At 42.0% G+C, this 27,988-nt stretch overlaps 1 protein-coding gene across 4 annotated transcripts in view; it reads left to right on the forward strand.

Annotated features, from left to right (window-relative positions):
• Positions 1–19,971: 19,971 nt before the first annotated feature.
• pom121 (POM121 transmembrane nucleoporin) overlaps positions 19,972–27,988 on the forward strand; it is a 58,887-nt gene continuing 50,870 nt past the window's right edge. For all 4 annotated transcript variants that reach the window (XM_073053679.1, XM_073053681.1, XM_073053682.1 and 1 more), the window contains exons 1-2: positions 19,972–20,597; positions 25,852–26,067. In XM_073053679.1, the coding sequence (XP_072909780.1) occupies positions 20,062–20,597; positions 25,852–26,067 (752 nt within the window). In that variant the 5' untranslated portion in view covers positions 19,972–20,061. The remainder of the gene's footprint in view (positions 20,598–25,851; positions 26,068–27,988) is intronic.

The following is a 27,988-nucleotide window of genomic DNA, read 5'->3' on the forward strand; positions in this document are numbered from 1 at the left end:
TGCAGAGAGAGTAGAGCAGTGGGCTAAGCATACACCCCTGAGGCGTGCCTGCGTTTATTGTCAGTGACGTGGAGATGTTATTTCTAATCCACACAGATTGTGATCTTCCAGTTAGGAAGTCGAGGATCCAATTGCAGAGGGAGGTACAGAGGCCCAAGTTCTGAAACTTCTTGATTAGAACTGTAGGAATGGTGCTGTTAAACGCTGAGCTGTAGTCAATAAACAGCATCCTGACAAAGGTATTTGTATTGCCCAGGTGATTCAAGGCCATGTGGAGAACCAATAAGATTGTGTCCTCCATTCACCTCTTGTAGTGATAGGCAAGTTGCAGTGGGTCCAGGTCCTTGCTGAGACAGGAGTTGATGCTAGCCATGACCAACCTCTCAAAGCATTTCATCACTGCAGATGTGAGCGCTACTGAACATGGCCGTTAAGGCAGCTTAGCCTGCTCTTCCTGGGCACTGGTATAATTGTTGTCCTTTTGAAACAGGTAGAAACTTCCAACTGTCACAATGAGATTGAAAAGGTCTTTGAACACCTCCGCCAGTTGGTTGGCACAGGTTTTCAGAGCCTTACTAGGAACTGCATAGGGGCCTGTCACCTTGCAAGGACTAGGTGCTGCAGAGATCCTCATATTCTCCCTTTTGATTGGGGGAGCACAGCTTCCTGTAGATTTCTGAGTCTGTCCAAATCATGAGGGCACTCTCCTTAGAATAGACGTCCTAAGGGAGGCAGGGACCGGTATAGATTCTGGGAAGGGAGATATAATATGGACATGTCAGGGGCAGTGAACACGCACAACCAATGGAGAAGACAACCCAGCCAGCCACTCTGATCATCAGGGACTGGAGCCAGGATTGTGTCTATGGGTTACTTTGTCAGCAGGGCCCTTTCAGTGGTTGGGCCAGTGATCGACTGGACAGTCCAGAAGGGGGTGCCACTGTGGGGAGCTCCTTGCAAATAGAGGGCACCCCAACCCAACCCATCCTGTACATCGAGGAGAGAGCCTCTTACCCTGCTGGAGCCCCTAACCACAGACAGCCACCGCGGAGTTCAGCTCTCAGAAAATGGGTGAAGATAAAGAATGTGATTAAACTGCAATGGGCCAGCAGGAAAGGAGGCAACGGGCATACGAATGATGAAGATGCTTTCAAAATAATAAAACAAGAAGTTTCTAAATATCAAAAAAATCCTATAAAGAGTAGTAAATGGTAAAACAAAACTAAAATTAATATTGGCTGTCACCACTGCCAGGAGTTCCATTTATGAAAAACAGAGGACCCCCCAATTTGCACATCGGGTTTTTGTCAACCTAAAGTACATTAAAGAGTCATACATGGCACACTTCAGCAGAACGGTATAACACTACAAGATCGTGAGGGAAGGCTTGAACACATTGTTGTACACATGATTCATAAAAAATAGCAAGCAGGCTCCCAGACTGCAGTTGTTCAAAGAAGGAACTCAATCCCTGACAAACTTTCCCTGATAACCTCCTGCTGTGAGTCAGATGTAGAAAATCATTGAACACAGAACCTTAGTGTGTTCAGCCCATGACATTGTGCTGCCTCTTTAAACAACTCCAAAGTCAATCTAGCCCTCCAATTTACTTTCATCTATATGCCTATTTTAGTGTCTTTTACAGGGAAGAGGTGGTGATAGATGCAGCTATATGAGGAACGTGTAAAATTTACACATTCCTCATATATCTGCCTCTATCACCACCTCTTCTCTATGCCCTCTGACTTCAGGCACATGTTTCCTCTCTTATCCCTCCTACCCTCATTCTAATCATCCCCCTATTCTTCACGTCCATGTAGACCGCTCTGAGTTTTCCTTAGTTCTATGTGCCAAGGCCTTCTCATGCCCTCTTCTAGCTCTCCTAAGTCCATTCGTAAGTTGCTTTCGAGCTACTTAGTAACTCTCTAGCACCTCGCCTGATCCTTACTCCCTCAACCTTAATTATGTTTCTTTCTTCCACTTTACTAGATGTTCCACATCTCTTCTCAGCCGTGGTTCTTGTGCCCTACCATCCACTCCTTGCCTCAATGGGAGAAACCAATCCAGAACTTCACGGAGGTGCTCCCTAACTGGAGTCCACACTTCTGTTGTATATTTCCCTGAGTACATCCATTCCCAATTTACCCTCCCAAATTCCTGCTAAGTAACATTATAATTTGCCCTCCCACCGTTAAATACTTCCCCATACGGTCTGCTCTTACCCCTGCCCAAGGCTTCCTTCAGGATCTGACCTGACGAGAACAGGGCCACTTCTATTTGTGGGTTTCTGTCACTTCTGACTACTTAGTTCTGAGGGAGAGGCAGCTGGAGCCACAGGGCATGTGGTCATTGGGATTCCAGCCATACCGGGAAACGTTGGCAGAGGGTTGTGCATGACTCGGCCTATGACTGCAGAAGAGATCTGCCTGAACTTGTAAATAGTGTTCAGTTTGAGCAGTTCCTCTTTAAGTAAACAGCACTGGCTGTGATCGAGATCACTGTCGTTTGAAACCTCAGCAGGAGAGGTTCCGGTGATGCATCGTCCAGAATGGCAGCTTAAGTCAATAGCTCCTCTGGAAAAACGCGTATTTTGCCCCGTTAATCCATCAAAAATAAGATCTTCCGAAAATACCTGAATTGATAAGGGGGGCAAGAAGGGGGAAAAAGGATGGAGATAAAACAAGCATCACTGTGGAGCCTATGGATGAGGGAGGTGCAGCGAGCGGCTCTCCTACCCAAACACGTGGTAGCAAGGCTGACAATGGGCCTCGTTCAGGCAAAGTGGCAAATATGATAAAAATTCTGTAAGAGATACGGGGATTCCAAAAAGATATAAAACAGCAACTAAATATCAAGTCAGAGCTCGCCTACGTCAATCAAAAAATAGCAGTGGCAGAGACACATATTGAGAAGGTCGAAGATCACATGCAAAACGTGGAATGGATACTAAGTAAGACAATAAAAATATTAAATCAACAAAAAAGTAAACTGCTTGACCAGGAGGGAAGATTATGGCAGAAAAGTATTAGGATATACAATATTCCCGAAGGAGCAAAAGGTTTGTCTATGATGGAGTTTGTACGAAAGTTGCTGCAGGACGTGCTGGAGATTCCTTCGACTATGGAGTTTGAAATTGAGAGGGCGCATCTTGTGCTCGCCCTGCAGCCCACTGGAGACAAAGAAGATAAGCCACGCTCAATAGTAATTAGATTCCTTCAATACAATACCAAGGCGGAGATTCTACGAAGGGTCTGGGAAAAGAAGAGGGTGTTTTTGGACAGGAAATTGATATACCTCTATCAAGAGTACCCCCCCGGCGGTCCTGCAGAAACGTAAAGAATACTCTGCAGTAAAGCGAATATTAAAGCAAGGAAGGATTAGACTCCAGACTCCATACCTTGCTAAACTGTGAGTGTTTTATGAAGACGGGATGCAACTGTATCAGACAATGGAAGAGGTGACTACAGACATGAAGGCCAGAGGGTTGCCCATCAGTATGATCAAACCGAGAAAAAGCCTGGCTGAGCAGTTATCCCACTCTGCTTGGGAAATAGTGAGAGAATTGAGAAAGCAGGGGACGAGAGGAGGGCGAGAGAAGTATATCTGGAAGAGACTGTGAGTTTTCCAAAGACAGCCCTCACCCACTCCAGAAGAGCCATAAAGGTTTGGCTAACTTTAAAAATGTTGATAAGCTAAACAGAAGCAAAAATAGATGGTGTTATACCTATCTCGAAAAATACTTACTATAATGTGGATTTTATATTATTCAATTATTCTTTTTTATTCATTCATTCACTCCTTCCCCCCCCCCCACCTAAATGAAAATATATATATGGGAGGAATACACAGGGAAATCTTTTCTGTGTAATGGATGTAGATTAGTTCACTTACTTTTATGGGTACTGCAATGGGGGCTCTCAACTCACAGGTAAGAGAGGCTATCCCCCACAGCTAGACATTTCCTCTAGCTCAACCCTGGGTCATCTACTACAGACCTCAGCCTTGGAATCACACCTTCATTGCCTTTTTTTTATTATTCACATTTCTTGGTTCTTATTTGTTCAGGGAGTAGATTGATTAAGTTTAATTCTGCTAATTTCAGTGATATATTGACAGATAAATACACATGGTTAAGGACAAAGTAGAATTCATTTCTTTTAATGTCAATGGGCTATTAAATCCAATCAAACATAGTAGAATCTATCCAAAATGAAAAAAGAACAAGCCCATGTAGTATATTTACAGGAAACTCACTTAAGAGATAATGAGCATAGAAAACTAAAGAGAATGGCTTCTCTAATTTGTTTTTCTCATATAAATCAGGACATAGCAGAGGAATTGCTATTCTTATCTCAAACAAGCTAAATTTTGAAAAAGTATTTGAAATGGGCGATAAAGAGGGCAGATATATTCTGGTGAGGGGGAATACAGACAGAAATTCAGTTACTCTATAGAATATATATGCACCCCCAGGAAGTGATTTTAGTTTCTTTCAGAAAATTACTAATATTATGGTAAGGGATATAGAAGGTCTCCTGATATGTGGGGGAGACTAAAATTTACAATTACAACCAATGTTAGACTCTTCCAATAGAAAAACCTATGACACAAGATCCTTACATAAAAAAGTTAATACACTTTTTGAGGATATTGGTCTAATTGATATATGGAGGGACCTTTTCCCCAACAGAAGGGATTACACTCATTATTCTGCTCCCCATTCTGTATACACAAGAATAGACTATTTCATAACATTTGGAAAAGACAAAGACAAAATAAACAGCTGTGGAATTGGGACAATAGATGTAAGTGACCATACACCTATATATTTATCTGTTGATTTTGACCTACAATCAAAGAATACTATTTGGAAACTAAATTCAAGTCTACTCAATGATCCCTACTTTAAGGAACAAATTAAAAAAGAAATTGGTCTTTACTTAGAATTCAGTGATAATGGAGAGGTTTCACCTCCCATTTTATGGAATATACTGAAGGCTGTTTTAAGAGGGAAAATTATCTTCATATAAGAAAAAATAAGGAATAAAACATTAGAGGAATTACAAAATAGGCTGAAGGAACTAGAGAAAAAATACAAATTGAATTTGGCACATGATACATTAGAGGAAATTTTTAAAAATAAGAATGAAATTAATAGTTCAGTTACGCAAGAAGTCAGAAAAATATTTAATGTTTCTGAAACAGAGACCCTATGAAAGTGCGTCTAAATTAATGCAAATACTGGCGTGGAAACTGAAAAAAAAGATAGCAGAAAACACAAGTCATAGAATTAGGGATCCAAGAACAAAAATGATTTAAAAAAAAGAGCTAAGTGAAATTCTAGAAGATTTTGAAGTGTTTTACAAAACTCTACATTCCAAAGTTCCGGGGGAAGCATAACCCAAACTGACACCTTCCTGAATTTTCTAGAGTTACCCACTTCAAGCGAAGAACAAAATAGAACGATGACTGTTGACATAACTGAAGTTGAACTAAAAGCTGTAATTAGTAGGCTTAAATTAAGCAAGTCACCAGGATCAGATGGGTATACGGCAGAGTGGTACAAAGAATTTTAAACTTGAGTTAATTCCTGTCTTACACCCCACAATGACCTGGGCTCTAAAAAAAGCACAAATGCCACCCAGCTGGAAGGAAGCGATAATCTCAGCTATACTGAAAGAAGGCAAGGATAAAATGGAATGTGGGTTATTTAGACCAATATCTGTTCTTAATGTAGGTTATAGATTATTTACCTCCATCATGGCCAAACAATTAGAAGAGTTTCTACCCATACTGATACATAATGATCAGACAGGTTTTATATGACAATGCCAAACACAAGACAATATACCAAGGACACTTCACATTATGGACCATATACAAAAAATAAATAAAATCGAAGCAATAGTGATAAGTGTGGACACTGAAAAGGCAATTGATTCAGTTAATTTGAATTTTCTTTACAGAGTTTTACATTGACTTGGTTTCCATGACACAATTATTAAAACTATACAGGCACTATATGACAACCCTACTGCTAGGATTAAAATCAATGGTTATTTATCAAATAGTTTTACCCTAGAAAGGGGCACAAGACAGGGTGGTGCATGGTTACTGCTACTCTTTGCATTATATCTGGAACCATTAGCTCAATACATCAGACAAAATGAAGATATCAGGGAAATTACTATTAAAAGGACAGAGCATAAATTGGCCTGTTACGCGGATGATATTTTGATCTATCTAGGGCAACCAACATACTCTTTACCTAAATTGATGCAATCCTTTGAACAATATGGTCAATTATCAGGATACAAGATCAACATAGATAAAACCCAATTACTGTCATATAACTATAGCCCACCAAGAGAAATTGAAAGTAGATATCCCTGGGCATGGAAAACAGAGTCTTTCAAATATTTGGGTATCATTATGCCAAAAAATTTGGCAAAACTATCAGATTGCAATTTATCAGCCTATATATATAAAAAATTAAGGAAGTTATAACAAGATGGAACCTAATTCCTTTTTAAAGTCTCAGTTCAAGGATTGAATCTATTAAAATGAATGCCCAGACTATTATATCTCTTTCAGACCCTACCAATAGAGATTAATCAAAATCATTTCAATGAATGGAACAAAATGTTATCAAGCTATATTTGGCAAGGTAAAAGGCCTAGAGTGTTGTAAACCATGTATATCTCTCTGGACACGCCCCTCTGCTGACTGCTCCTGTGGCTCCTCTCACAGACCCCTGAATAAAGGTGATTGTGTCACTGCTCCTCCCACAGTCCAGGGCAGTCATCCAGCATGGACGTGGTCCATTTTACTGCTAATAAAAGCCTTTCTGTATTTACTCTACTTCCAGTCTTTTGGAGTTGTTGATAGAGCATCATAGAGTTCATCTCAAAACTTTGCAATTAGCCAAGGAAAAGAAGGGATGGGGCCTACCTTCTCTTAGAGATTATTATTTTGCAGCACAGTTGAGAGCTGTGATATGTTGATGCAACCCGTCATATGATGCTCAATGGAAAAACATTGAGGAGGGGATACTTCCCATCCCCATACAAGCAATTTTGGCTGACAACAACCTGCAAAGGTACATAAATACTATTGATAACCCATGGGTGAAATGGACTCTTAAAATATGGAAAACTATTATAAACTAGAGGGAGATAATGCAATTCTTAAATGGTGTGCACATGACTTGGATTTTACACCGAATAAACTGGATGCTAGATTTAAGGACTGGACAGCCAAGGGAATAACAGTTCCTTGCAATAAAATGAAAGAAGGAACACTGCTCAGTTTTGAAATGCTTAAAGAGCAACACTTATTAGAAAAACAAGACTTTTATTGGTATTTACAGATGCGATAATATATTAATAGGACGGTTAAAAATGTAACCAAGGCAAGAACAGGTTTGATAGAGCTGTTTAGAAATGCATATAATTCAGATAACGGTAGTAGAATCATTTCAAGCATGTATAAGTGTTTGTCAGATCTTAAAACACATTCGACTTCTTACATTAAAACAAAATGGGAGAAGGGAGGAGGGATAATTATATCTGAGGAAGAATGGACAATAATATGGAGGTATCAATGACGAAGGGTCTTAGCCCGAAACATCGACAGTGCTTCTTCCTATAGATGCTGGCTGGCCTGGTGCATTCCACCAGTATTTTGTGTGTGTTGCATGATAGTAACCTCCCGGTTTGCTGGAGAAATTGTGGAAATCAAAAGGCAAACCATTATCATATTTGCTGGGAATGCTCCGTTGTCAAAGATTATTGGAGTGGGATACACAATGCCCTACAAGACATCTTTAAATGTGAAATACCCTTAGAAAGTAAGACCACATATTTTGGGTATATACCTCAAGAATGGTTGAAAAGAGATAAATATTTAATGAATATACTGTTGGTGGCTGGTAAAAAGACTCTTACCAGGAAATGGCTATCACAGGAGAGCCCAACTTTAAACGCATAGATGGAAATTACAATGGACATTTACAAAATAGAGAAGATCACAGCATCTGTTAATCATAAGTTGGAACAATTTGATTCATACTGGGAAAAATGGTTTAACTACATAACACCTCTTAGGCCTTTTTTTATTCTCACAAATCAATGAATATGTTGTAAAAAAAAAATCACTCCCATAGTACATAGTTTTTTCCTTTCACTTGTTTTTCTTTCCTCTTTTTTCTATAAGTGCATACCTCAGATAAATATAATGTGGAGATTTGTGGCATATATGACTATATGATATATATGTACAATATCTGAAATACATCTTATGGGAATGTTTGTTTGATGACGAACTTCAATAAAAAATAAATTATTTAAAAAAAAGAAACCTCAGCAGGAAAGAATTTTGGGTGCTCCCCTTCTTGTCAGTGAGCTGGACGCTACAAAAACAACACTAAAGTACACAAAGATCACTTTCTAAAATATCCATCGTTAAGAATGCCTCAGAAAGTGAGCCATATTGGGTGCAAGGACAGGATATTCACTGGCACAGTGTTGTCTCTCTGGTCATCATGTAAGTAAATTTCTGGGCCAGACACTCGCAGAACACCCCAGCTTGGCTGTATGTGTTTACTTTGCTTGCTTTCTTACTTACCTGTCTGTCTGTCTATCTAAATACCTCCGTATTTATTTATTCATTTGTTTATTTGTCCTCTGCCCAATTATTTTTTTGTTTGTTTGTTTATTTAATCACCCATCTATTTATTTATTTATCTACCTATCCCTCTATTTATTTATTTAGCACAGAGCAGGACCTTCCAGCCTTCCGAGCCTCTTGCCCAGCAATCCCCTGATTTAACCCTAGTCTAATCACGGGACAATTTACAATTAACTTAGCAAGTGGCGAGGGGAGTCTTTGGACTGTGGGAGGAACCGGAACACCCAGAGGAATCCCAAGCTGTCATTGGAAGAATGAACAAAAGCTCCTTATAGGCAGCGGTGGGAATTGAACCCGTGTCACTAGTATTGCAAAGCGTTGTGCTAACCACTACAATACCGTGCCACCCCAAAAATAAACACCGTCTGTCCCACCAACCACCAGCCTTTCGGTTAATAGCCAAACGTGCTGCTGCCGCAGAGAACTTTGGGCAGGATGGTTGTTCATTACTGGTGATGAAGTTACCTAGAGGTACAAGCAGACAGTAAAACACCCAATAATCTGATATCTAACTCTTTTGGAAATCCCAATGGTCTGGCATCTGACTGCCCCTGTTCCTGCATTCCCTTTTAAACATCAGGGCCCTGACTCCCCTTGAATTCACCAAGGCACCAGTCCCCATGCTCCCTTTCACAAACTAGCTCTCCACTTTTTGCATATCCCTCTGATTTAAAAAAAAATAAAATCAATGTTATTCTTAGGAAAAAAATTATTTACAAGAATTAACCTTTTAATGCCTTTTCATTCTTTACATTGATAGTCAATGCTTTTTACACTGTTCTCTAACATTCATACACATCGATAACTGCTGCCACTCACATGTTATTCTGGGGTGACATACTACAGGTAATTCCTACAATAATCCTCCCCTAACCTGGCTCCTCCCTCTCCAGTAGGAGAAGAACCTTACACCGTGGTCCTTCTCCACTGAGCCATTGTGGTGGCTGCACCAAGCTTCTATGTGTCCCTCAGCATGTCCTCCTGCAGCCACTCAGCAGCACTCCTCCATGGACACCTCAATGTGCTGATAGACCAACAACTTCTGGGCAGATCAAAGGGAGCCTTTCTGCCAGCAGTAGCTGATGTTCCTCTCCGTGTGTGCCCATGGGAACAGCCTGTAGATCAGAGAACCCTCTGTCACGCAGCTCAGCAGGAACCCAGGCGAGCTACTGTCTCATCTCGATTACAGTCATCCTGTTGGCAGCACGCTGTGGGAGTGTTGCTCCAGACATGCAGGATGGATGCGACTGGGAGGGCCCCTCTCACTGCCAGCCCGGCAAGGCCTTGGTGCCCATTGGTGAGGCCTGGCAATGAGGTATCCTGCCAGACGGTCTGGACAATCTATGCCCATCAGGTGCTTCTGCAGGATGTTCCATGCTGACCTCTGCCTGGTGGACTTGTGGTCGAAAGTGTTGGTCTGGAAGAACTTTTCCACAAAGGACAGATAGTGAGGCAATGTCCAGCTGACTGGGATGTTGTATAGTAATGGAGCCAGAATCTGTGCTGAGAGACACAGGTAGAATCTCAAGGGTACTTGGTGCCCATGCATTTAGGTGCCATGCACAGCCTGATGGTCACACACAAACAAGTCATCAGGGTGAGGATGACATTGTCCACAATTGTCCAGGGACTTGTGTATGGTGACCCATCTTGGGTCCCCAGATGAACTTGAAGACAATCCGGTTGAGTCCCAAGCAGAACAAGTGGGGGGGGGGGGGAATGGGTCACACATGCACCAAGTAGACCAGTCCCCTCACATCTGATGATCTGGTTCTTCCCGGTTTTCAATAGGGAGCACCATCCCCATAGTCCCAATTTCTGTTTTACCTTCACAGTCCACTCCAGCGAATTCTTGCTGCATGCTTCGGTCCCTCTGCACCAGATCCCCAGCACCTTCATGGAACTAGATGTGACGGTGAGGCTCTGGATTGGTTGGGCCAGTTGCCGAAGTGCATGGCCTTGCTCTTCGTGTAGTTAACCCTGGCCCCTGATGCCAAACCAAACTGGTTACAGCTGCCGGATCCAAGCAGACCTTGGATCCGAGTGGAAGATGATGGCATCGTCCACGTGCAGGGAGATTTTCACCTGGGTCCCTCCACTGCATCACCACCCTCCACCCCCATGCTCTCGTCCTTTCCGATGGCTTCAGCACACACATAAGACAGGGGGGAGTGGGCAATGCTGCCTGACTCCTCTCTTGAAAAGGAAGCTATCTGTTTCCCACCTGTTGGCTTGGACTGCACCACAGGTGTCTGTGTAGAGCAGTTGGATCCGATTCCAGATTCCCTCCCCAAAGCCCATTTTGTAGAGTATATCCATCATGTATATGATATCCTGTCAAAGGCTTTCTCCTGGTCCAAGCTGACCAGGCAGGTGTCCACCCCTCTGTCCTGTACGGAGTCGATGGTGTCCCTCAGCAGCACAAAGTTATCGAAGAGCTTCCTGCCAGGTACCGCACAGGTTTGGTTCAGGTGGATCACCTGTCCCAGGATAGACTTGACCCTGTTGGTGATGTTCTTGGACAGAATCTTATGATCTCCAACTCCTGATGTTATCTCTTTCCCCTTTTGCATGTAGATGAGGGTAATGACACCTCTCTTCATGGAGTCCAACATGGTGCCAGCTAAAAGCGTAACATTGTGCACTTCCAGCATGCTATTCTGAGTTCCCACCATCCCAACTGTTAGCGTGTAAGCAGAAATGAAAGAACGTCGGCTACTCAAGTCGCTGCTAGAGAGCAAACATGGGGAGTTATCCTGTACAATGCGTCCTCTGTTGAATTGAATAATAAAGTTCAAAAAGGAGAGAAATGTATTTGATCCTTAATTAGCAAAACATACAATTCTGAAGCAATGATAGTTAACAGACTAAAACTAGTGATATTAAACGTACTTAAGTGAAGTTAAGTAGCATTAGGCGATTTTAAATGTAATTAAGTGATCAGCAAAAGGTATCACACCAGCAGTCCCCAGCTCTAAACTGCCCAGAACAAAGCACAAATATGTAAATCTTAGCTAGATGCTGAGAGTGAAGGACCTAAGACATCTCGGTGAGAAGCCATGTTTTTTACCCGATCGGGGCAAAGAGGCTAGACTGCGCATGCCCGTGACGTAGCGCGCCAACGGTTTTAAAAAGCAAAACAATTTTTCAACAGACGTTTATATCGAAGCAAGAGGCGGATGGTGAAGGAGTGAAGGCATCTCGGTGAGAAGCCTTTTTTTTTACCCGATCGGGGCAAAGAGGCTAGACTGCGCAGGCGCGTGACGTAGCGGGCCAACGGTTTAAAAAAAAACCGCCACATACAGCGGCCATCGTCGGAGGGGACTGAGTCAGAATAGGAGGGCTTTGGCTCAACAGGCAGAGGGGAGGGTAGGTCCCCGGTAAGTTTTGTTTTTGTTCGTTTAGAGTAGAGAGAATGCCAGACAGGATGTGAGAAGACCTGCGGTCTCCCTGACAAGACCTGCAAGAAGTGCATCCAGCTGCAGCTCCTAACAAACCGTGTTAGGGAACTGGAGCAGGAGCTGGATGACCTCCGGATCATTCGGGAGAAAGAAGAGTTTATAGCTAGTAGCTACAGGGAGGCAGTTACGCCAAAGGAGCATCGGACAGGTAATTGGGTTACCGTCAGGCGAGGGAAGGGGAAAGGGCAGGCAGATCAGGGCTCCCCTGTGGCCATTCCCCTCAACAACAAGTATAACGATTTGGATACTGTTGGGGGGATGACTTACCTGGGACAAACTGCGGCAGCCGGATCTCTGGCAGAGTCTGATTCTGCTGTGAAGGAGGGAGGAGGGAAGAAGAGGAGAGAGGTGGTGATTGGGGACTCAATAGTTAGAGGTACAGACAGGAGGTTCTGTGGTCGCGACAGAGACTCCCGGATGGTTTGTTGCCTCCCGGGTGCACAGCATTCTGAAATGGGAGGGTGAGTAGCCAGATGTCATGGTACACATAGGTACCAATGGCATAGGAAGAAAGAATGAGGAGGTCCTGAAGAGTGAGTATAGAGAGCTTGGTAGGAAGTTAAAAAGCAGGACCTCGAGATTGGTAATCTCAGGATTGCTACCTGTTCCACGTGCCAGTGAGGGTAAGAATAGGATGCTCTGGAGGATGAACACGTGGCTGAGGAACTGGTGCAGGGGGCAGGGTTTCAGATTTCAGGACCTTTGGGACCTCTTCTGGGGCAGGTGGGACCTGTACAAGAGATACGGGTTACACCTGAACTACAGGGGGACCAATATCCTTGCAGGGAGGTTTGTTAGTGCTATTGGTGGGGTGGGGGGTTAAACTAGATTTGCAGGGGGATGGGAACCAGAGTGCCAGAGTAGATAGTGGAGTGGAGGTGAAAATAAATGATGCAAAGTCACAAATAGAAGGGTTGTGTGTGGTGGTGATAATCTGAGGTGTGTCTGTTTCAATGTGAGGAGTACTGTGGGGAAGGCTGATGAGCTGAGGGTGTGGATTGACAGGTGGAAGTATGACATTGTAGCCATTAGTGAAACTTGGCTACAGGAGGGGCAGGACTGGCAGCTTAATGTTCCAGGGTTCCGATGTTTCAGTCGTGATAGAGGCAGAGGGATGAAGGCTGAGGGGGTGGGGTTGCATTGCAAGTCAGGGAAAATGTTACAGCAGTGCTCAGGCAGGGCAGATTAGAGGGCTTGTCTACCAAGGCCATATGGGTGGAGCTGGGAAACAGGAAAGGCATGACTACATTAATGGGGTTGTATTATAGACCACCCAATAGTCAGTGAGAATTGCAGAAGCAAATCTGCAGAGAGATAGCAGACAACTGCAGGAAACATAAAGTTCTGATGGGGGATTTTGATTTTCCACGTATTGATTGGGACTCCCATACCATTAAAGGGCTAGACAGGTTAGAGTTTGTAAAATGTATTCAGGAAAGTTTTCTAAATCAATATATAGAGGTACCAACCAGAGAGGATGCAACATTAGATCTCCTATTAGGAAACTAGTTAGGACAGGTGACAGAAGTGTGTGTAGGGGAACACTTTGGTTCCAGCGATTGTAACACGATTAGTTTCAACTTGATCATTGATAAAGATAGATCTGGTCCTCAGGTTGAGGTTCTAAACTGGAAAAAGGCCAAATTTGAAGAAATGAGAGGATCTAAAACGCGTGGATTGGGACAGGTTGTTCTCTGGCAAGGATGTCGTTGGTAAGTGGGAGGCCTTCAAAGGAGAAATTTTGAGAGTGCAGAGTTTGTATGTTCCTGTCAGGATTAAAGGCAAAGTGAATAAGAATAAGGAACCTTGGTTCTCTAGGGATATTGGAACTCTGATAAAGAAGAAGAGATGTATGACATGTATAGGAAACAGAGAGCAAATAAGGTACTCAAGTATAAAAAGTGCAAAAAAATACTTAAGAAAGAAATCAGGAGGGCTAAAAGAAGACGAGGTAGCTTTGGCAGTCAAGGTGAAGGATAATTCAAAGAGCTTCTACAGGTTTATTAAGAGCAAAAGGATAATAAGGGATAAAATTGGTCCTCTTGAAGATCAGAGTGGTCAGCTATGTATGGAACCAAAAGAAATGGGGGAGATCTTAAATGGGTATTTTGCGTCTGTATTTACTAAGGGATACATGCATGGAGTCAATGGAAATAAGGCAAACAAGTGGTGAGGTCATGGAACCTATACAGATTGAGGAGGGGGAGGTGCTTGCTATCTTGAGACAAATCAGAGTAGATAATTCCCCAGGACCTGACAGGGCATTCCCTCGGACATTGAAGGAGACTAGTGTTGAAATTGCAGGGACCCTGGCAGATATATTTAAAATGTCGGTATCTACGGGTGAGGTTCCAGAGGATTGGAGGATAGCTCATCTTGTTTCGTTGTTCAAAAAAGGCTCTAAAAGTCATCCAGGAAATTATAGGCCAGTAATTTTGATGTCGGTAGTAGGTAAATTATTGGAAGGACTACCAAGAGATAGGATCTACAGGTATTTAGATAGACAGGGACTTGTTAGGGAGAGTCAGCACGGCTTTGTGCATGGTAGGTCATGTTTAACAAATCTATTAGAGTTCTTTGAGGAGTTTACAAGGAAAGTGGATTAAGGGAAGGCAGTGGATGTTTTCTACGTGAACTTCAGTAAGGCCTTTGACAAGGTCCCACCTGGGAGGTTAGTTAGGAAGATTCAGTCACTAGGTATACATGGTGAGGTAGTAAATTGGATTAAACATTGGCTCAATGGGAGAAGTCAGAAAGTGGTAGTGGAGGATTGCTTCTCTGAGTGGAGGCCTGTAATTAGTGGTGTGCCACAGGGATCAGTGCTGGGTCCATTGTTATTTGTCATCTATATCAATGATCTGGATGATAATGGGGTAAATTGGATCAGAAAATTTGTTGATGATACATTGATTGGAGGTGTAGTGGACAGTGAGGAAAGGTTTTCAAAGCTTGCAGAGGGATCTGGACCATCTGGAAAAATAGTCTGAAAAATGGTTCAGCACAGCCAAGAAGGACTAAAAGGCCTGTTTCTGTGCTGTAATGTTCTGTGGTTCTAAACTCTTCTCTTTCACCACACCCCCCCCCCACCCATGTGACTAGTTACCTTAATAAACATAATAAACGCACAACACAAAATACAATACAGTTAGAGAACAGATGCATGGCTCCTCCAGTGGTTAAGGATGTGGAACTTAAGTTTCATGATTATGAAACAGTAGAACAGGCTCAAGAACAGAAACTTCAAGCGTTCATATTTTTGCCCAAGAGCATCGCTTTGCACAAAAAATTCAGATGTTGCTGTCAGCAGTTGATATACATTCACCAGCTGAAATAGCTGAAACTTTCCTTAAGATAATCTGGACCAACCAGTGGTGGCAAAAAAATATTCAGCTCATGCATCCCCAAGAGCTCCAGATTGTTTCTGAACCCAAGAGTCAACTAGTCATATTGCAGCAGATAAAACTTTGATTAGGCTATATTTGGAGTAAATTCACCCCAATTCAGGAAGGATGTGGAGGGAGAGCAAGGAAGGTTTATCAGGGCATTGCTGCACTTAGACAGTACCAGCTATAACTGGAAGTTGAACAAACTTGGATGCATACTCTGGAGAGTCAGAGGCTAAAGAGAGAACTGACAAATGTATACAATTAGGAGCGGGATAGATCGGGTCAACGGTCAGAATCATTTTCTTAGGCTACAAAGGAACAGCTTTCAGGTGAGAGCGATAAACTCAAACAAGATATGTGGTACAAGTTTTTTTTTAACAGTTGCCTGAAATCTGCTGCTAATGTGGTAGTGGAACCGGGTACAATCGTAGCATTTCAGATACTTTCAGACAGGCTCATGAGCATATTGATAATTGAAGGATATGGATGACATGTGGGCAGAAGCCATTAATTTGGCATTGACACTGAAATCATGAGCCATGAACCTGTTCCCATGCTGTATTATACTTCATGACGATTGTAATATTTTTATTATCAATATTACTTTATTCATAATTATAAGAAGTACAAAAATAAACCGTGCAGTGCCTCTTCAGTGCTGTTCTGTTGCATTCCTTCAAACCCGTAAGACCGTTGCCTTTCACGTGGCTGATGGATGTAATGTCTCCCTTCTGATGATATCACAGTAGTCAGCTGAAATCTTTTTGCAATGTCTAATACTAGGGGGCATGCATTTAAGGCGAGGGGGATTGAGTTTAAAGGAGATGTGTGAGACGAGTTCTTTTATTTCACACATAATGGTGGCAGCTTGAAATTCACTGTTGGGGTGGCTGGTGGCGGAGGCAAATACAATAGAGGTGTTTAAGAGGTTCTTGGATAGGCACGTGGATATCCAGGGAATGGAGTGATGTGCACTCTATGTATGTAAAAATAAAGCCAAAGTACTGTAAATTCTGGTGTATAAGCTGAGAAATTGGCCCTAAATTTTGCTCCTAAAATAAGGGGGTTAGCTGATACAGAGGGTGCCAACTTTGGAAAAATGAATACACGGAAGACAGGTCGTATTTATTGGCTGTTTCTGAGTCAAATTGGTTCCACTGTTGATGCATGAATTCTTTGCTTTGTTTAAACTCATATCTCGTGGCTGAAGCATGGTCATCAAACCACTGGGGATAACTGCAATGTCCGTATTTTCAGCTTTCAATGCTGCTTTTGTCTCACTTGACAAGTGCACTTTGAACATGTCTCAGACAAGTAGCGACTTTTCCTTCCTGACACCTTCGGGACGTCGACACCACACCTCTTTAACCCGCATCGTCGATCCAACAACGTTCTTGAACGTAAACACCACCATCCCGCGGGAATTTTCTGAGCAATCTTTGTTTTTTCTCTAAACACAAGATCATGTCTATTCATAAATCGGGTGCACCAACTTCGCATAGCTTTGAAATTTTCGCTGACCTCACGGTGTTTTTCGTCCCATTTCAACGCTTGAACTCAAATCATTTCTCTGGTAACAATGTATCCAGATGATCGTTCGTGATTCACCCACTCTAAAACTTTTTCTTCCAGTTCTGACCACTGACATGATTTCCCGCAGTTTGCACATTTCTTCTTTGGCATTTCCCTCAGCGTGTCCTCTGCCTTTCTCCACTCTCTCACTCTCTCGTTTACACTAAACTTCTTAGCAGCTGCAGAATTATTTGTTCCTTTAGCAAAATCAACAACCTTCAGCTTGAAGCCAGCATCATATCGTATTTGTTTTGATCTTTTATACATGGTGGTTGCAAACTCAATACTGAATACACGTACTGATCCCATCACCCCATGTTATGTTTTAACGAGATTACGATGGGTGCTAAATGGTTTCAGAGGTTACATTTCAGAGGATTCTTTTCCATTGGAAGCCTAATCCAAAATTTCTCTCCCTGATTTATTTATTAAGAATTTGCCTTTAACGCTCTATAATGTTTTGGCCTGTTTTCTTAGCAGGTACTAGTTCACAAAATTTCCAGGGTCCGGATCCAGCAAAGCTGAGTACCGGCATGTGAGATCTTGTGATCGTTTCCGGTTAAATCAAAAACCTCTACAAAAGGGGTCGGGTTATTCAAAGGTAAAATGAAAAAGTCAATTTTTTAACCTTGAAATTGGGGGGTCAGCTTATACCCCGGAATATACAGTAATTTTATTATCAAAGTACATATATGCCACCGGACATTCATTTCCCTGTGGGCATACTCAGCAAATCTATACAATAATAACTATAACAAGATCAATGAAAGATCAACCAGAGTGCAGAAGACAACAAACTGTGCAAATGCAAATATAAACAAACAGCAATAGATAGAGTCCTTAAAGCAAAATCATTGATTGTAGGACACATCTCACCGGATGGCCAAGTGAGTGTAGTTATCCCCTTTTGTTCAAGAGCCTGATGGTTGAGGGGTAAGAAACCGCAGAGGGTTGTAAATTTAGTTGGCTCCATCTTGGGTATTAGCCTACAAAGTACCCAGGACATCTTCAAAGAGTGGTGTCTCAGAAAGGCAATGTAGCTTATTAAGGAACTCCAGCACCCAGGGTGTGCCCTTTTTTCACTGTTATCATCAGGTAGGAGATACAGAAGCCTAAATCAGGAACAGCTTCTTCCTCACTGCCCTCCGATTCCTAAATGGACATTGAAGCTTTGGACACTACCTCACTTTTTTAAATATACAGTATTTCTGTTTTTGCACAGTTAAAACAATCTATTCAATATACATAATTGATTTACTTGTTTATTTATTATGTTTTATTTTTTTTTCTCTCTGCTAGATTATGTATTGCATTGAACTTCTGCTGCTAAGTTGTGTACAGTTCTGGTCACCGAATTATAGGAAAGATATCAATAAATTAGAGAGAGTGCAGAGACAATTTACTAGGATGTTACCTGGGTTTCAGCACTTAAGTTACAGAGAAAGGTTGAACAAGTTAGGTCTCTATTCAGAGAAGCAGTTTCAGCGACAGGTTACTATCGATGCAATGCTCCTCAGACAGGATGAAGAGGTCAATACTCCCCAATGCCATTAGGCTTTACAATTCTACCGCCAGGACTTAAGAACTTTTTAAAAGCTATTATTAATGCTTTTTGAGATAGTGATTTAGATGCATATCATATTTTTTTTACTGAGTTAAGTATTGTATGTAATCAGTTTTGCTACAACAAGTGTATGGGACATTGGAAAAAAGTTGAATTTCCCCATGGGGATGAATAAAGTATCTATCTATCTATCTATTCATTGGAGCATAGAAGGTTGAGGGGGGATTTGATCGAGGTATTTAAAATGTTGAGAGGGATAGATAGAGTTGACGTGAATAGGCTGTTTCCATTGAGAGTAGGGGAGATTCAAACGAGAGGACATGATTTGAGAGTTAGGGGGCAAAAGTTTAAGGGAAACACGAGGGGGTATTTCTTTACTCAGAGAGTGATAGCTGTGTGGAATGAGCTTCCTGTAGAAGTAGTAGAGGCCAGTTCAGTTGTGTCATTTAAGGTAAAATTGGATAGGTATATGGACAGGAAAGGAGTGGAGGGTTATGGGCTGAGTGCGGGTAGGTGGGACTAGGTGAGATTAAGAGTTCGGCACGGACTAGGAGGGCCGGAATGGCCTGTTTTCCGTGCTGTGATTGTTATATGGTTATATAAGTTAACAAATTTCACGACACATGCCGGTAATAATGAACCTGATTCTGATGTTGAACCTGGCGGTGCGCATCCTGGGGGTCCTGTCGCTTCTACCTGACGGCAGGAGCGAGAAGAGAGCATGGGCTGGGTGTTGGTCATCTTTGTTGATTGATGCTCCGATAGCGTTTCATGTAGATGCGCTCACTGGTGGGGAGGGCTTTACCGGAGATGTATTCCGTCCAAAGGGTGCTGTGTTCCCATACCAAGCTGTGATGCAGCTCGTCCACTACTTTTTACGGAAGTTTGTCAATAGGAGGGATTAGTTTACTCAGGCATTTAATCGCGAATTTAATTAATTCCGCACGACGCCAAGGGCTGCTTTCTGTGAATTTCAGCACTCCTGCTGACGAAGGCCAGGCTATGGAAACGGAGGAGCCTCTGCTGGGGCACAGAGGACCTTGCCCCTGCTGACCCGGAGAGCAGATCCAGCGCTCACGGACAACCATCGGAACTACAAAGCGTTGCGCTAACCACTGCGTTACCGCGCCACCTCACCGACGGCCAAATTTCGGCTATTTACATCCCCGGGCCCCGGGGTATAGGGGCAACGCGGGCACGGCCCGCGGTCATAAGCGCGCGCGAATGACGACAGCACGCGTTGCCAGGCGATGGAAGGAAAGGGGCGGGGACTTCCGTTGGCAGTGCGTGCCGGGTAATGGCGCGCATGTCTGCTGTGTAAAGTGTCCGGTAATGGCGGACAAGGCGAGAGGAGAATGGCGGAGAATGAGACGGGATTAAAGCCGCCGTCATGTCTCCCGCACACAAGCGGTCTTTGATAACGTGGGTGGTGGGGCTGGGCTTTGCTTTACTGCTTTCCTTCTACGTACTGGGTTGGTACCTTTTAGGCCTGCTGGCTGCGGCATCCGCGTGGGTTTATTACTCGTCCCCGCCAAGCGTAGGCCCCGCAGCCGGGCCGCTCTTCCACCCGAGTCGGATTAGAGCGTTTCTGCTCGGGACGCGTTGGGCCGAAGTGCTGTACGACAAACTAAACGGAGGGAGAAGGCAGTGGAAGGGGAGAGATCGGAGCGCCCGAAGCAGGTCTCAGCAGGGGCTGCGGAATCCCAGCAAGGCCCCGGGCAACAATTGGAAGTGGGAGGTGAACTGCGAGGAGCGGGAGCCGCTGCTGACAGCGTGTGCGAGCGAACGGAGTCCGGCTAGCCTCATGATGGGCAGCTACCTGTCGAACGAAAGCATGGCGCGGGCCCCGCTCTGCGGTAGGGAACTGAAAAGTCGCTACGGTCGGCCGAATCCCATCCAGTCCCCCACCAGGAGATTGACTTTCGGGTAAGAGTTGGAGAGAGAGGACCTAGATAACTTATCCACACATTGTTCGTAAACTCTCTCGTTGCCTTACGGGCTTCCATGGACACGAATTGATTATGAATCTTAATTATATCAGTACCAACGTGCAGCCTTTATTTCAAACGTAATTTGGAAACGTTTTACCAGATTAAATGCAAATTTAAAAAGCAAATATGAAATAAAACTTGAAAAAATTAGCCACGTGCATCATATCTGAGAGAGAGCGAAGACTCGTGCTTCATTTTTGAACTTTGTCAAATTGTTTCAGCAAATCAACAAAGTTTTGCTGCACTATCTTGTGGGACGCTCAGATTTTTTTTTATTGATATTGAAAAAAATGCTGACGAAAAGTTCCTTTCTCATTTGCCACTTCATTAAAGAAAGGTCTTGGTATGATCTAGCGTGAATTTGGGGCATTCCAAATAGTTTACAACGAACGCGGTACTTTTGATAGGAAATGTACTCTCTTAGCTTTGTAAATATGGACGAAGGTCAAATGTCTGTATTTGGAAAATCCAAAAACAGAAAGTTATCAATGCTGAAAGTCCTGAAAATAAGAATAGAACACATTGGAAATACTCTTGATGTGTCAGGCAGACTGAGAAATAGCTAATGTCTTTAAGTCAGTGAGCTTTCATTGCTGATGAATGGTCATCGTTTCAAAATATCAAAATGTATTTTGGTGGTGGTGTTTGAACATTAAGCTCCCTTACTCTTCACAACAGTACCATTGAATTCTTCACAGAGTGAAGGATTTTCTATTTGACAGCATCATTCATGAGAATGTACCCTTTCTTGCCACTGGATGCCAGACTAGATTTATAATTGTTTCTAATTCGTCTGAAATGCAGTCATGCTGAGAAACCCATAACCCTATTTGTATTTTACAAGGGAGATTATTTTAATGCTACTTCAATGTTTATGCAATATTTGTATTGTAGAAGTAAAGTTAACCTATCTTATTAACAATGTGACCCATTAAAAGTTATCACAAGTTCATAGGACCAAAATGAAAGCTTTGTAGAAGTTTGTTCAAAGTTTGATCCTACATACAATCCTGTGTGTAGTCTGTTCTCCACTGATGGAAAAGATGCAGCAGTACTAGATGAGATGGAAATGATGTATCAGATGATGTCAAGGTCGAGATTGTACTTAGTGGGGTTCTTTTCCTCATGGGTTGCAATAAGATCTAATAGATTTGAGATGACATCCTCATCTGCACATGGGGGGGGGGCAAATTAGGAGTTGTAAGTATGATCACAAATGAATCTACTAAATTATCTCATGGGAGGTCATCATTGAAGTGTAAAATTACCTGACGGATAGGTGATGTACTTGGTTTAGCTACCTGCTGAGCATGTCAAGAGCTATGAATATTTCTTTATATCTTAGCTTGCAAGGATCCCAAACCTTTGACACTTACCCAGAGCAACAAAACTTCAAAAAATCCTGGCTGTTAATACAAAAGTTGAGATGCATAATCATCACATGAAATTACTTTCGTGTTGTATTCAACAGGTTTGCTACATCAATAACAGAATTGGAAAAGTGCATCTTTGTAGGGGGATGGGGAGATTAGAATTTTATCTTCAGTCACAAAATTGTATTCTGTACTTGGACTGAGATATTTAAAAAGAAATGTTACAGCCAGAAGCAGCATTGCGTTTGCTTCAGAAAGTTAAACCACATCACTATTGGAAAATTCATTCTGATTTATGACTTCTGAACAGTTATTAGGAATATTAGCATTTGCATGAATCTATTTCTACCTGTTGTATGGAATGTTTTGCACAGATTCAGGCTCTTCAACTCAATTGGACTACACTGAAGTATATATTTGCACAAAAGTTTTCTCACCTTGACATCATCAATGCAACCATTTATTCCTTTGTTTTGTTCCTTCAGCTGAATCTTAAATACAGTATTACTGTTATCTTTAGTAATCCACATCAGCAACAAATTCTCAGTTTCATATGCAGAGGGAATCAGTTTTGCTCTCATTCCTCAATAGAATATTAGGGCTACTGCTTTTCTTTGTTGTTTGTTTATTTGCTACAGTTCCATTCTGATCTGAATTATTTGAGATAAAAGCAATTAGCTACTACAGATAAGTATTGTGGTGATAATGTATTATATAAAGCAGATAGTTTTTACTGTTCTGATTAAGTATGTAAATCTGGTGCAGATGTTGATTGTGCTCTGCAAATGTTTCATGGCTGCAGCTTTGTGCTTCATTGCACTGAATCTGGGTAATAGCATAAAGTTTGTGCTTTGAAAGCCAATTTGAAATTTTAACAAATTTTGAAAAAATTGTTTTATGTGTACACACACACACACACACACACACACACACACACACACACACACACACACACACACACACACACACACACACACACACACACACACACACACACAGTTTCATCAAGGGTACGTGGTGGCTGGTGGCATAGTGGCATCAGCGCTGGACTTCGGGGTGAGAGGTCTCAAGTTTGAATCCGGCCAGCTCCCTTGCATACTCTCCATCTGTGCCTGGGTTGAGTGTCGAGCTAACAACTCAACCTCGTTTTTTTAAAAAAACCTGGAGAGGGATGGGTTTCAAATACCCAAGACATGCCGTACGATGAGCAATCACCAAAAAAAGATTGGTGCAAAAGCTTGTCCTGATGGCGCCCCAACTCCACCGGGAGTTAAGGGCGTGCATACACACACGCATGCAACCCCCGCACCCCCCCCCCCCAAAAAGCGTATGTGGTTTAGCATTTTAGTTTTTTAGTTGCTCACCTGCCTGTTTTAGTGGAGGTACATGGAACTGATAACATGTAATGTTAAGAACATAAACAGAACAAAGCTGTTAACCTGTTCACAGCTGTCGGAACACTTTTGCATCAATATTAGGCAAAGCAATTACTGAAAGCATAAAGCACCAATATTGAGTTACTGCCTCTTTTGAGTCATAATTTATTTGATGTGAAACTTCAGCTTAAGATATTGGTAGTTTATAAAACCAGGGTAATATGTTTAATGAAAGAAGTCACATTGTAAGTGAAGGAAAATTTACTGTACTGCTTGCTTCATGTTATTGTGTCAGTGACAGCTCAAGTTGTTTTGAAGTATAATGAAGAATCCCAAGGCAGTTTCATTTCAGAACTAAAGTACAAAGCAAGCTGCTGAAGGAGCTCAGTGGGACAGGCAAAATATGAGGAAGCCAAGAGATAGTTGGCATTCAATTCAATTCCCTGTATCAAGACTGGGGGTGTAAGGGGGAGATGATCAATATCAAGAGGCGAGGGGGGGAATTGGAGTGTGGAACTACCAGATGTTATGTGAATCCACCTGAGACTAACAAATGCAAAAGACTTCTCAGAGCAGAGTAAAATGCAATATGGCTGGTTTATGATTTTTGGTGAGAAACAATGTTTTGGTTACCTTTCTATCTTAACTGTAGTATAAAAAAAAGTAGTGAATCTTATTATTATTTTACTGATGTGTGCAGCATTTTTTTGTGTCTTCCAGTGCTTGAAATGAAATTGTATTTTGCCTAATGAATGCTTTCAGTGAGTCCTTCTCTATGTTGGCAAGACCAAGTGCGACTGGGTGATTGTTTTGCTAGTCGTTTGTTCTCTGTGCAGTGGCTATCCTGAACTTGAAGCTACAATCCATTTGAACACCCCTACACATTCCCTATGAGTGACAGGATGGTGATGTGTCTCTACCAAAGGAGGTGCAAGGCCGCTTCTTCCTTCTGCTAGCCTGGCCTGTAGGTACCACCTGAGCAAGGTTTAGGTGCTGTTTAGCACGTTCCCCCCCGCCCCCCGCAAATCAGTTATGTGAAGCCACGGGAGCAGGGGGTGGATGTCATATGAGCTGGTACATATTACAAGTCCTGGTAACCACTGACTCCAGGCAGACCTCTGAAGAATAGCGGAGGTCACCCGTCTTGTAAAGACACTGCGTAGAGTGGCAATGGAAAACCACTTCTGTAAAAGTTGCAAAGATCAGTCCTAGTCAATAGACTATGACTACCCATGTTATGACAGGGCACATAATGATATGTTTGTTTTCTCACCAATTGTCATGTTTCCTCACCAGTCTATTCCTGGCCTCCAATGTCAGAGTGATGCTAAACGAAAATGAGAGGAATATCATATTGTTTCCACAATCCAGTGGCCTGAATTTTTCAGGTGTTCCCCCCACTCATGGAATGTTTTCTTCCCCTTGTGCACCAAGATCCTCATTCACACTCACTTCTTAACCAATGCTGCTCCACAAGCTCCCTGTTTCCAAGTTTATTTCCCCTTCCTCATCGTTTCATTGCTTATTACCCAAGCACTCACTTGAGTTCCTCTGTTCCTTTCTATCGGATGTTCTTCCCCTGCCTCCCTCCCCCCCCCCCATCTTACCTAGTTCCTCGCAACACCTTCCTTTTGACATAATCTATAACCTTTTTCTGGTCTTCACCAATCATCACCAGGTTTCTTTCATGATCTCCTCTATCTGGGTCCACCTATTGCTTGCCAGCTCCAATCTTCACCACTCACCTTTATTTCTTTATACTGGCTATCTCAACTCTAAAATTTCATTCCTGATATTCCATCTCGACTCAAAATGTAGACAGTCCCTTGGACTCTACAAATGGTGCTTGACCCAATGGGTTCCTCCATGTGCTGTATTTTTTTGTTTATGATCCCAACATCAGCAGTCTTTTGTATCTCTGGTTTGACAGCCAATTAATTTTCCCTCTTGTGTATATATGCCAGAAAAATACAATCTTCAATATATCATTGATAATTTTAAGTGAACATCTTAAAGCTTAAACTTTTTGCTACTGTAGTTTCTATTCCTTTGAGTGAATGTTAGGTTTAAGAATAAAGAAGGGCTTGCACTTCTGTAGGTTTACCAAACCTCTCTTTTTTTTTAAAAAAAGGCTGAAAAGTATGAACTATTACTGAGGTGCAGCAAATGTGGAAATGCAGCAGCCAATTTGCACACAAGTTTCCACATAAAACTTCCAGAAATATCAATGTGATAATTATTGCATTGGGGGGGGGGGGAATATTGTTGGGTATACAAAACAAATATTGAACAGTATAAATTTTAACTCCAATGAAGTGTGTATGTTTCTGTGATTTTTTTTTCTTCATCTTGTACTTTTTGGACACCAAATATTTAAAAGGCTGTGCAGATCATTGCATATTAGAATTTAACCTTTGCATCTGAATTACTTTGTCTCTAGGGAACATCAAGGCATGCTAAACAAATTTACAGTGACCCCTCGCCGTCGATATCCTATCCATCAGCCCCAGTACTCGATACCTGGAACACTTCCAACTGTCCGATGGGATGGCTACCAAAAGAAAAATGTTTTGTCCTCTCGAAACTCTATCATGGTACATAGCCCAGTGACTGTTAAAATTGCACGCCCTGATGCAAGTATAATTCCTTCACCTCTGTAAGTAATCTTGACAACTATTTTTCATGGTCAAAAATTTCTATCAATTTGCCTAGTTTCTTAGAATGAGATGAATGGGTGCAAAAATTAAGCTGTTAATGCATGAGTTGTACAAAATTGACTGGTTTGATTTTTGGTGTAAAACATTGCTAGTTGTTTTGCTTACATTTCTAAAATGCTGCAAAAGTAACTATTTAAATAAAATAGCACATTTTTTCATTAATGTGTGTACAGCATTTTTCTTTACAATCTCTTCCATTGAGTGCCTTGAGTGAAATTGCAGTCCAAATATGGTTTAAAAAGCTTGTTCATATGTTGAAATTTAGTGATAGAAACTACATATAGTAAAGTTAGCAACATCCTGACAGTAGTTCTAAATTTACCTGATTTTTATTTTTGCTTCTTAACTCTTACTCATTTTCTGTGAAGCAGGATCTTGAATTTATCCTTATTATTCTGATTGTTTGAAACATGACAAGCTAACAAATACAGGGTTGTCTGCCATGGAGAGGCTGAAGATCACAAAGTTTATTGGTATGCACATAACAGATTATCTAACCTGGACCCCCAACATCAGCTCACTCAAGTCAAGTCACTTTTATTGTCATTTTGACTGTAACTGCAATGTACAGTACATAGTGAAAATGAAACGATGGTTTTTCTGGACCATGGTGTTACATGACACTCGTCAATAAGGCACAGCAGTGTTTACACTTTCCTAGGAGACTGAGGCGTGCAAGGCTCCCACTCCCGTTCTAACAACTTTCTACAGGAGAACCATTGAGAGTGCCCTGACTGGCTGCATCATTGCAAGACATTGTACTGCGAGACCCTGCAGAGGGTGGTAAAAACCACCAAGAGGATCATTGGAGTCTCCAATCCAACCCCTTCCCCCACCCCCCCGAACGAAGGGTCCAAACGTTGTTGAGGATCCCTCCCACCCATCCCACAATATCTTTGATCCACTACTGTCAGGAAGGAGGTACAGAATCAAAACTAGGACTGTCAGACTGGGTAACAGCTTCTCCCTCAGTCTGTGAGACTTGTGCATTCCCTGTTACTGCTAAAGTCTCATCACTAGGACAACAAGCTGTTTACTGTTTACCTGTGCTGTGCACTACATGAGTTGTATTTCATTAACTTAGCTTTTTGTACTGTTTGATGTGTGGTTTGTGGGTGCACCATGGCCCAGAGGAATGTTGTTTTGTTTGTTTGTATAGTCTGATGGCAATAAGCTTGATATTGAACTTGAGTAATAACATTGCCCATTTTTCTTTAGTCATTTGGTACATCAGTTTTAATTTTTTTTGGTTGTACTTCCATATTTTTCTCAATTTGTGGTCATGTGCTACCTTGTTTCTGTAAAAGCAAATCAGAAGTTAAAGATTAAGATGCTTTCGGATCACACGAGGTCTGTAGGGGGGAAAATAACCAGAGTTTCCAATCGATCTGATGCTGTTTGTATGTTAATACAGAAACAGTTTGTGAACCTTTTACAATTACCTGGTTTTCTGCATTACTCATAAAATGTGCCCTGATCTTCATCCAGTCTCAATAATAGGCAAACCCAATCTGCCTAAACTAGTAACACAAACAGTTGTACTTTTCATGTCTTTATTGAACACATTGTTCAATCATTCACAGTCCAGGTTGGAGAAAGTATATGAACCCTTGTATTTAGAACCTCCTTTAGCAGCAGTAACCTTCACCAAACATTTCCTGTAGCTGCTGATCAGACTTGCACAATGGTGAGGAGGAATATTGGAGCATTCCTCTATACAAAACTGTTTCGGTTCATCAATATTTCTGGGGTATCTTGCATGAACAGCCCTCTTCAGGTCATGCCCAGCATCTCAATTGGGTTAAGGTATGGACTGTGACTTAGCCATTCCAAAACACAAATTTTCTTCTTTTTAAACAA

This window comes from Hemitrygon akajei, chromosome 8, assembly GCF_048418815.1.
Source record: "Hemitrygon akajei chromosome 8, sHemAka1.3, whole genome shotgun sequence".
Classification (NCBI taxonomy): Eukaryota; Metazoa; Chordata; class Chondrichthyes; order Myliobatiformes; family Dasyatidae; genus Hemitrygon; species Hemitrygon akajei.